Source organism: Xenopus laevis, chromosome 1S, assembly GCF_017654675.1.
Source record: "Xenopus laevis strain J_2021 chromosome 1S, Xenopus_laevis_v10.1, whole genome shotgun sequence".
In the NCBI taxonomy this organism is placed as follows: domain Eukaryota; kingdom Metazoa; phylum Chordata; class Amphibia; order Anura; family Pipidae; genus Xenopus; species Xenopus laevis.
Window position 1 is genome coordinate 102,987,001 of NC_054372.1, and position 11,703 is coordinate 102,998,703.

The 11,703-nt window shown below is 41.9% G+C and overlaps 1 protein-coding gene across 1 annotated transcript; it reads left to right on the plus strand.

Annotated features, from left to right (window-relative positions):
- Positions 1 to 9,026: 9,026 nt before the first annotated feature.
- Positions 9,027 to 10,715, plus strand: LOC121399406 (cyclin-O protein B-like; the record flags this gene model as incomplete). The annotated part of the gene is made up of 1 exon (XM_041580041.1): positions 9,027 to 10,715. A coding segment is annotated over exon 1 (1,287 nt), but the record flags the coding sequence as incomplete, so codon positions are not given.
- Positions 10,716 to 11,703: the final 988 nt, after the last annotated feature.

Genomic DNA, 11,703 nt, shown 5'->3' on the forward strand with positions numbered 1-11,703 from the left:
CTCAGACTTTGCCAGCTCCAGACCAGGCGAATTGCAATAGAGTAGATAAGAGGTTTTCTGTAAATTAGTTTTATTTTAAAAAATGCTGGTTGTCTTTTAACTTTCAGGGTGAAAAGATCGTTAATTTTTTTTTTTTGATGCCCTCCTTCCCCCCCTACATTTCCTACATATGGCACCTAAACTATACAGTGGGACGTTTTAGCCGGCAATATAACAACTCTGTTTTATTTTATTAAAGTTTCAGCAAATACGTTCATTGTACTTTAACTTGGTGCCGTATGCAAATTAGGCGTAACTAGCGTAACTTTCACTTTGCTTGACTAATTAACGCTAGCGCAACTTCGCTACCTTTCGGCTCCTGGACACAACTTCCGATTTTAGTGAATTTGTGCTGCCCTGGCGAATCTACCCCTGGGGAAGTGTTTGCGACGTGAACAAAGCCATCACTGGTGCAATTTCGGAACTAAGTAAATTTGCCCCTATGGGAGAAGACCTTTCTGCAGTTCTGAGCTTTTCTAGTAGATAATGGATCCCATACCTGTACTTGGAATCATTAGTGAATGTTTCCTTAGTTTAATTTATAAGGCTATTGGGAGTCACAGAGGAGTTTTGTGCCCATGTTAGTTATGAGGCAAAAAGCATTCATTATGTCCTGGGCAATTCATGGAACCTGGATTCCTCACATTTGATTGCTTACACTGTCCCTCTCACCCAGTGAGCCACCAATGAACAGGGGTCAAAAGAAGATTTTACAAAAACACTATAACAGCATCAAGATGAGCACTTAAAATGGCATCTCTCAGTGCTTGCCAATAGTTTTCTAAACTCTCCCTTTAATGAGTTAATGTAATTAAAAAAAAATATAACTTAGATTGTAAGCTCTATGAGGGACTTCCTTCCTACTGTGTCTTATCACATAGCACTTAAGCGCTGTGTCCTTATACCTGTATAAGCTTTTGTGTATACAGTATTTATTATGCTATTTGTTCCCCCTGTGTGTAGGTTTATATATTTTTAACTTTTATATGTTGCACTTTTACAGTACTGCGGCTCCTAACAGAGCTTTAAAAATAGAGTTCTACATACACTACATAATATTCACAATTGTAGGGTACTTATGAGAGAACTGATTCTAACTGTTGTTGTGATGGTGACACCTAATGATGATAAACTGAATAGCACCAGTTTCCCTAAATCACTGAACAAAACATGTTTCTACTGTCACCTGCAGATGTTGGACTGGTCAGACAAAAAAACAAAAAATACCAAATTACCTATTGGTGCACTTACTGTAGGCCAGTTGGGCTCCAAGACTTAGCTTTACAATCTGTCTAACCTAGGAGTTCCCATACTTTAATGTGGGACTACTTTTAATGATGTTGTCCCATCTACTGTACATCCATAAAAGCATTGTTAGAGCATTCTGTTCCATAGAAAATATTACTTAAATATTGATTTATGAGAAAATATATATTGTTATATTTAATAAACAAATATATTTCTTATGTAACCTTAATGTAATAAATATCTGAATGAAGCTTGAAAACAGGGTGGTTTAGACAAACTGTTTGAGATCTACGGATCACCAGCCTAAGGTTTACTGGTAGATCCCCATCTACCTTTTGGACCAGGTCGGACTGTGGGCCCACTGGGACTGCTGTCGCAGGGACCCCCTCCACCCCCTACTATGAGGTGCCGCCTGGAGCTCACACATGAAGGTGTGCACGCATGAAGGCACATTTTGGCGCAACGCCAACATTTATGTTTTATATGGTGGAATTCCCCAATATGGGGAGAGGGGGGTCTGGCCCAGCGGGGGCACATGAGGGGTCGGTGCACACCGTGTTTTTTTTCCCGGTGTCCCGCCGGGCCAGGCCAACACTGTTTTGGACACCCCTGGTCTAAACCCTTTCCAGTGCACCACTACACAGCACATATGCTTAGCAATATTATTATCTAATATCTCTGAGAGTGGACTCTGAATGCCAACTTCCCTGTCCCAGTCCTGCACTATGCAGATGTAAGTTAATAATCTAGCCCAAACTCACAGAATGTTAGTCTGTCTTGACTCTTGTCTGAATGAATCAATCACCCTCTAACTGGTAACTCTTCTCAGCCCTATGTTTGTTTGCTTTCACAGTTCCCTTGCCCCTTTTATTCTTGGCACACATAAATTCAAGGAATACCATTTAAACCACCAAGTGTCATTAATGTAATTAGGACAAGATGCACAAATTAAATAAAATATTGAGTGTTTACATGTACATACTTGTTTGTTAGTGTGAATCATGTTAAATTATTTTGTTAAACGCCCTTGAGCCACCAACTGGATAATGTTTTAGAACAAATTCATTTATTGTCATCTATAACCCATCCATAAAAATTTGATTGCTCTGTTCAGCGGGATCTAAAAAAACAACCCCGGAAAGATAAACCATTAACTTCAGATTATAATACACTGCTTAAGTCTCCATTGCTGACAATTAGAGATGCACCAAATTCAGGTTTCCATTTGGGATTCTGACAGGATTCTGGATCTGCCACTTTTGCAGGATTCGGTTCGGTGTTCAGCTGAATTGGGTTTGAACCCTTACAGATATGGCTTTAGAGCTTTGCACAACTGGACCTGACAATTTATTGTGCGGAATTGATTTAATTGTTAAATGTTTATGAAATCTGAATGTTTGGATTAAACCTTAATTTGGATTCGGTGCATTATGCGCTCTATCTTTCATGCTAACCTCTGATAGAGAGAATGTATACAGTATATTGCCCCACAGGAGGGTCTTTTTGTTAGTGAGCTTGAACCACTTTGAGACACATTTAGAAGATCTGTAAGCACCATTTTCATGGGTACTATAATAGTAATGAGCGAGTACACCCCCTATTTTATAGACTATTTGACCTCTAATTGAAGTATAAAACCCCCCAGTGTCCTTAATCAATTGGATGGCTATGAGATAAACAGTAGAAGTGGCTAGTTATCCCAGTGGATGGGGCCCACAGAAAATATATGCTACAATAATAATCTTATGATAGAATACATCTTATGAACATGTATGTATATGGTCAAATCATTCCTTTAAAAAAAAGAAAATGGTCATCCCATCCCGGAGACATCCTATGGTACCAACGTCACCTTGACATACAACACTCATCCCTGAATCTGAGACATTTTATTGTAGGCTCCAGTTGGCACTGACCATTCGGGGTGTTCATTGTAGAACAAATTCCTTTGAAGGAGAAGGAAAAGAGAAGGAAGAAAGTTCCTTAAGCATAAGAATCCTATTACCACCACGTCTGGGGATCCCCTACCAAGTCAGTATATTGGAAACATAATTGACTTGCTGAATGCTTAGCCTTTTTGGCAGGACTGCCATCACAGGTTCCTGCACAACAAAATTTTCTGGGCAACACCATAGCCACCTCTCCCCACCTATCAATACAACAGGCTACCATGACACAAGTGCTAAAACAGTAAATAAAATACTTTTTGGCCAAAAAGTACCACCACTTCAAGGTAGGACTCTTTAAGCAGGTTACTTACCTCTAACCTAAACTGTGCTTGGTTTTAGAATTTTTTCTGCATTTCTAATGTACAAATAAGAGCCATTTGATCAAAAAAATAACCAGTTTTAACATACATTGGAAGATGGAAAACTTGTATCCTGATGAAAATCTGCACTACTGGTGCAGCAAATATCCTGAAATATAACTGGACAAGATAATTAGCCTAAAACTCTAGCTGACTCTTCCCTTATACTTCTATATATTTTTACTTAGCAATGCGGGTGCTCCCACAACCCCCCTTGTTGTATTTGCTTTTACAGCCTGTAGCTTTGGCTAAGCTTCTTGTGGCTTGTAGCACCCCCCCATACCACCCTATATTAATTAATAGTGGCCCTATGCTTTTAACTGCACCATATTTATACAATTTTTGTCAAAATGGGCGTTGGTTTGGGCAATCACTCTCTCTTAAAAGCTGCAATTCAGCAGCGGGGGAGGATTTAGCCCTCCAGAAACCAAGGTTCAGCAGACTTTTACTTTTTACTTTACTAATGCTATTATGCCAGAGAGACCACAGGATCCTCAATACTATGGACTGGTAGGTAAACAAGTTAGGGACCGCCATATGGGGTTTACCTTGACGTGGTATGGTGGCTTTTCAACTTTATAATCATAACTTTGCAACTAAAAACCCCTGTCTTTGTTAACACATGCATTTGCATATCTACTGAATTACTTAGACTGGGGCCCAGGGAATGTGCACTGACCCATTTGGATATGCCAGTAGCACTTCCCTTATACTTCTATATATTTTACTTAGCAATGCGGGTGCTCCCACAACCCCCTTGTGTATTTGCTTAAAACTCTAGCTGGACAAGATAATTGTCAGATGGTCTCGTTAGTTTAAAGATAAGAACCTTCACAAAGGCCAAAGTTAACTTCTTTATTTAGCTGAGATCTAAAATAATAGCCATGGGGTTCATTTCTTCTTTTGTTTTAATTGGAGATTAAAGGAGAAACAGACCCATAACATAAAAAACCCTACCCCCCTACCCTTTGTAGACCCCCCTCCCTCGTAGCCTAGGTGGTACCCGGGGCAAATGCCCCTAACTTTTTACTTACCCCTCGGTGCAGATTATGTCCCCCTTAGTTCACGGCAGCCATCTTCTTTTCTTCGTTAAGCAGACCTTCGTTTATGGCGCATGCGCAGTAAATTTTCTGTATTGATCTTAGTCCCCCAACAGCTCAGTGCTACCATACTGGTGCTCTCACTACCCAGACTATTGAGTATTTTCTTGTTCTGACAAATTTGCTTTGTAGACTGACCATGTTGGAAAGTTTTATTTTAAAGGAGAACTAAACCCTAAAAATGAAAATAGCTAAAATACCATATTTATATACTGAACTTATTGCAAACTTGTCCCTGGGGGTCACCATCTTGGAAAGTGTCTACGACACTCACATGCTCAGTGGGCTCTGAGCAGCTGTTGAGAAGCTAAGCTAAGGGGTCATCGCAAATTATCAAGCAGAAAATGAGGCTGGTCTGTAATATAATTTGATGTTGCAGGGCTGATTATTAAATTCTGCACGGGTTTCTGTGCTGCCATGTAGTAATTATCTGTATTAATTACTAATCAGCTTTATATTGTGACATTTATATTCTATGTGTACTGTATATTGTGAGTGGGTCTCTGAGCTCAGTAAGTGACAGCAGCACAGAGCATGTGCAGTGAATCAGCGGAAAAGAAGATGGGGGGGCTACTGGGATATTTTTAGAGACACAGATCTTTACTGCTAAAGGGCTGTGGTTGCCTTGGGCTGGTACAGAAGCTCAAAACATAATGTACAACATGTCTAGCTACTTCTTTAGTTAAGCTTTAGTTCTCTCTAGTTTGCTCTACCTAGACCACTTATAATAGCCTATGATTATACCTGAGCATTTCAATTAGGAGTGTACACTCAGTGGTGTAACTACCAGGGGGTGCGAGGGGATAGGCAGATCCCCCCCCGGCAGATCATGCCCAGCTATATCCAGCTGCAGCCGCGAAGAAAGTCGGCATGTAGGGGGGTGGGCCCGAGGGGTGGGCCCAGCTGCACACGGGTCCGCCCCCATCTAGTTAGGTTACTGTGTACACTTATGTTTAACTCCGGGCCAGATTTGTGGTGAGGACACAGAGGCCAGGGCCTAGGATGGGAAAGTTCTAGGGGTGGCATGCTGCCCACTTGCCACATTGATCAGAAGCTGCACTGGGAGTGCACAAATTTTGAATTCCAAGTTCTCAATACAACTCCTGTTCATTTAGTTAGAGGCATTGCATGCAAGGGTTGAGGGCATACCTCCCATATAAAAAATGTAAAGAGGGAGAAAAGGATCTGCCATGTCCATTTTTGGCCACCCCCCTAAATACCATGTTCAGTTTACAAATCTGACCAGTTTATGGAACGTTTTGAACACATTTCTGGGGATTTTAGGTACATGTTTTATTAAAGTTTTGCTAATGAAGGTGAAATTGCCCTTTTTGCTGCGAGTCTCAGTTCTCCCAAGATACCTGCCTTATCTTATTAGTTATAATTGCATCAAAGTGCAGGTGCTGAGTATTCTGTGCTCTCTGACAAAAGCCTCTTATTTAATTTAGGTTTCAGAATCTTTTTTTGGCATCAGTTCAGGAGATCAAAGAGAAACACAGCACATTTTCATAAAAATCCAGGACTGCTGGCTGAGCTGTCAAAATTAGGACTGCCCCATAGAAAACAGGACAGTTGGGTGGTAAGTTTAAGGGGAGTAAGAGATGGTCACATGTCACAAGCAGTTCCTGTGCATGCAAGCAGGGGCGAGGAGGGAATCAATTCGAATTTGACTGGCCATGGGGTGCTTCAATTTTCAATCTGGCGCTGCCTACAATCCAAATAAATACAGGCTGGTGTGAAATACAATGGCATGGATATTCCACAGATATCTTATGTGACACAAGCATGGCAGGAGACTTGATTCAACAAAGAGAAGAATACAATATGGTGTTAAAGAGGAGGCACAGGGGTCTACAAAGGCTATAGTTCCCTAAGGAACAGGGCTGGTTACTCATAGGTCAGATGTGGTCCCCAAACAGATTGCATTTCCTTATTAGCTAATTTAATGTTGCCTCCATCAACGAGGAAGAGGTAATGATCCTATGGAGCATTAGTAATAACACTCTATAGGCACTCACCTCCACTCTATACACAAGTCTAATGCCTACACGCTCCTACCTCATTAGCTGACTAGCTGCATTGCATGACATTAACTTAAAGGAGAATTCAACCGTTTAAAAAAAAAAACCCTACCCCACGTAGAACCCCCTCCCTCCCCAGCATAGCTGCCCCCGGGGAAATGCCCCTAACTTTCTACTTACCCCTCGGTGCAGATTCAGGCAGCACTATTGCACTCACTGCACCAGCAGACCCAAATTTCCATTTTAAAAAATGGAAATTTGGCTCTTAAAGTTACCAGAGGCGGCTTTTTGACGCCCCTGGTAACTGGTCACTCCGTGCCGCCTGAGGCAAGTTTCTTACCTTGGCTTATGGCAAGAGCGGCCCTGGCTGTAGGCCACAACAAGGCTCTGTCCCTCCCCTATAGCAGATAGTAATGACAGGACTGACTTGCACCCCCTGGTCTGCACCTCACACCAGATTGTTTCAGGGCAGACCTCAGGAAGATTGAGGGAAGAAGTGCTGAATGAGCATTAAAGGGGATGTACCTGATGCAGCAAACCACAGATCAAAGCAAGAGACACAGCAGGGCCCATCCTGGAATCAGTTCGCTCACTAGTTAATAGATGGGTTGGCTAGATCACAAAATAAATAAAAGTGTCAGAAAAAAGCAAATTGTCAGCAAAACACAGGCATCTACATTTGGTGTTATACTGGGTCCTATTAATTCCAGATCATTCTGCATTTTCAAGCTGTACTACCAAATGGTATAAACAGAAGTAGGGGGCTCTATTTGGAAGCTCTTACATCACCAAAACCTTGGGGTGGAAGAGGATTTTAGATCTATATCTAAAAATATAAAAACATGAACTCTCATTGGTTTTCTTATACTCTGTGCCCCCTGCAGCCACTGGGTCTGCTGCCTTTTGTTATACGAATAATGCAAGAAAGCAATTAGGGGTTGTAAGTGAGGGATAGTGTGTATAGTAACCCAAAATGGTGTCACAAGAATGGGGCTGGAACTGTCAGATAGTTTGGCTGGTGAGACAAAGTAACACTTCTCAATCAAAGTTGTATCCCACACAGTGTTTCTGTTATACAAACCAATTTCTGCTTAAAGGAGTTGTTTGAGATAACTTTTAATATGATGTAGTCTGAGACAATTTGCAATTGGTTTTAATTTTTTATTATTTGTGGTTTTTGAGTTATTTAGTTTTTTTTATTCAGCAGCTCTCTAGTTTGCAATTGCAGCAATCTGGTTGCTATGGTCCAAATTACCCTAGCAACCAAGCATTGATTTAAATAAGAGACTGCAATATGAATAGGATAGGATCTGAAATGTAATACATTTGTAGCTTTACTGAACATTTGATTTTGGATGGGATCGGCGACCCTTATTTGAATGCTGGAAAAGTCAGAAGAAAAAGGCAAACAACTAAAATGCTATAAATAATAAAGATCAAGAATAGGCCATTATATAACCTACTAAAAGTTAACTTAAAGGTGAACCAAAACTTTAAAGCATGCTCTCCTTGCTTAGAAAAAAACCCTAGTATCCCTGTGTTTCAGAGATTCCTTGATCACATCTTTCCAATTCATTTAGCCAAGATGGCACTATTTTCAAACTGCCCACTAGATGCCAGTTCCATCAAGTCTGTGGGAAACATTTTACACATAGAGATATCACAGCAACCAATGTGGCAGCTTCCAAAAAGGCACATTCAGGAATAAATAAAATGGACCCTACAAAGTTGAATTGTTTGCCATGAGTTATTGCGGTTTTGCCCACTGTTAATAAATGAGCCTCACTGACATGTTCTGTGACCATGTAAAGGCAAAAGGCTGCAGGGCCGACTCATACAGGTCAGGGAACAATGAGCAACTCAAATGTTTTATAATATTAAAGAAATCCCCTGTACTGCAAATGATAAAGATACTATAAGTCTGGGAGTTCTGGGCTTTGCTTTTGGAGAAGGCAATCATGTTCTATGCACAGAGGTCTTCCTGTGTAAAATGACAAGTACAAGAGAAACCACTCCATCTCTTACATGACACTTATACTGGAGCTCCCCATAGTGACGGGCACCTCGTACCAGTCTCAGCCCAGAAACACAGTAGGAATCAGGGGTAGCCAACCAAAGCTTCTGTTGTGTGTGGGTAGCCAATCACAGCTCCCCTGCCTTCACACAGGGAAAGATATGCTGCAGTCAACTGACAGGTCAACCTAACTGCTGTTTGCTGTGCAATGTGCTGGCAGCCTTGGATTCCCCTATTCAGCCATGGAAAGCAGCCAGCAGAAGGTACAGATGTTGGTTGGCTGACTCAAGTTAGATTTGGGGGAATTATTTATGAAAGCAGTAAGAAATGCACATTTTTAAAGCACATTCCTTTAGAGGTGTATATGTAATGGCATGTTGGTGTACTTGACACTACAGTTCCCCTTTAAAACCAATAGTTTGCACTCAGCTACATGGCAAATACCTACATAATGAGAGCTATCATGTCAAGTTAAGGGAACTTTAGGCAGTTAGTTAGTCATACCATTTTCTGTATCTCACAAAACACTTTAATAAAAGAAATAGTGGATAATGACAAACACAAGCTATGGGTTTGCACTGGACATAGGCACCTAACGGTTTTCGCCGGCCCAACCAATCAGAGTGCGTGCTGGCCCAGCCAATCAAAGTGCAGCAGAGGTGACTTAGGAGTAACAGACGCTTAGTACCAACAGTCTTATGAGACAGTTGGAGAGAGAGAGAGAGAGAGAGAGAGAGATAGCGAAAAAGAGAGAGATTGTGAGCATGGAGATTTCAAAAGCGAGGAAGCGAAGACGACAGATAGACGAAGAAGAACAACTTCTTTCCCCTGGGTGCTGCCATGATCCCAAAAGGGTGAGGCACCAGGGTGATCAACGTGGGACGTGCCACCCTTCAGCTGGGGACCCAGCACTTCAAAATGAGCCTTGGAACACCTTAGCTCACATAGGCATTGGCCTAGAGACCTTCAAGGAGTATGGGGAAGATGCCTACATGTACAACAAGAGCCTTGAAGAGAGATTTATGGCTTTGAACTTTCTACAAAGTCAGCCAGAAATCACATTGGCGTCATGGTATGAGTTTACCAGCCTGCTTGTCTTCATACACAGACGTCTGAAGTTGGACTTTAGGTCTCTGTGCTTGACTGTCAACCTTCTGGAGCGGTTTCTTGCCCGCACTGCTCCCATCAAGACCACCGACCTGAACAGAGTAGGAGCCACTTGCTTCAATATAGCCTACAAGTTAGTGGACAAACGGCAATTCAGCCTATGGAATTGCCTAAAACTCTTTGATGACACCTTTACAAAGAAGGAAATGAACCAACTGGAGCGAGTCATCATTTGCAGATTGTTTTTTGAACTGTCGGCACCGACCATCGATGACTTCTTGGAGTATTTCACCCTCAGGAGAGTAGCCAGCCAGAAGAAGCCTGTAGCTGCCCAGCAGACAAAAGAAGCCATTGTCCTGATGGCTGCTAGAGGCATCGCCGCACTGAGCCTGACCCACCATCATGAGTTTTATACTTATGCACCCTCCATGATGGCTCTGTGCTGCCTGAAAGTAGCCATAAAATTCTACCCTTCAGGCAAACCCATCAACGTGGATCCCGCTGAATACCCAGATCACGTAATGGAAGAGTGTGTCGGGAAGATCATCGCTCTGGTATCATCCAGGCAGAGCTTTTTACACATGCTGCTTCCAGCAGTGTTTCCAAGAAGAACAGCAGAGGAGACAGAGACAAGCGCCTCCCAGAAAGAACCCGAAGGTGGTGAGGCAGAAACATCCAGGCAGGAACAGGGTTCTGACCCCTTGGAAATGGCCCAGGGATCTGGCCTTTCCATCTATCATCAAGGGGTAGGTTTGCAATACAGGCACCCATACAGTCCCACATATCCATACTACCACCCTCACATGCACCCATACATTCCTACATATCCATACAACCACCCTTACAGGCACCCATACATTCCTACATATCCAGACAACCACCCTTACAGGCACCCATACATTCCTACATATCCATACAACCACCCTTACAGGCACCCATACATTCCTACATATCCATACAACCACCCTTACAGGAACCCATACATTCCTACATATCCATACAACCACCCTCACAGGCACCCATACATTCCTACGTTTCCAAACAGGTAGCCATACATTCACCACACAGACACACATCCCCTTATTGACACCCACCCTTACTGACATACAGTCATACATGTATTTTGGTAAAGCTGAATAGGGCATATTGATCCTGGGAGTAATTCCGATTGCCGTTAAGGAGTCAGGAAGGAATTTTTTCCTCTAGTGAGGTTTTTTGCCTTCCTTCGGATCAAACAGCCCTTTGTGGGTTCTGTTGGGACACTTATTACTGAAATACAATAAAGCTGTGACCATCACAGATTCACCTCAGAACAGTTGTCCGTGTCTTTATTTAAGGATTGGGTACTCGGTAAAGCTTTTTCCCTGTGTTAAGGCAGAGCTGTGACTGGTGCTTATATCCTACTGTGTTGATTAATAAAAGAAAATAAAAGGTCAGGACAGGCAATTGCTCAGAGGTCCCAAACAAAGGAACTCAAGGAAACGAGGGCCACCATTTAATTGCATTTATTGCACCGAACAATAACATGCTGCTGATCAGCAGTCTATCGCTGGAAAACCTGTACAGGTATGGGACCTGTTATCCAGAATCCGGATACGAGATCTTTCCATAATAAGTCTACTAGAAAATCATGTAAACAGTAAATAAACCCAATAGGCTGGTTTTGCTTCCAATAAGGATTAATTATATCTTAGTTTGGATCAAGTACAAGGTACTGTTTTATTATTGCAGAAAAAAAGGAAATTGTTTTTAAAAATTAGAATTATTTGATTAAAATGGTAGTCTATGTATATCCTGTAATTCGGAGCTTTCTGGATGATGGGTTTCCAGACAACGGATCCTTTACCTGTATTCTTATTTGCTGTA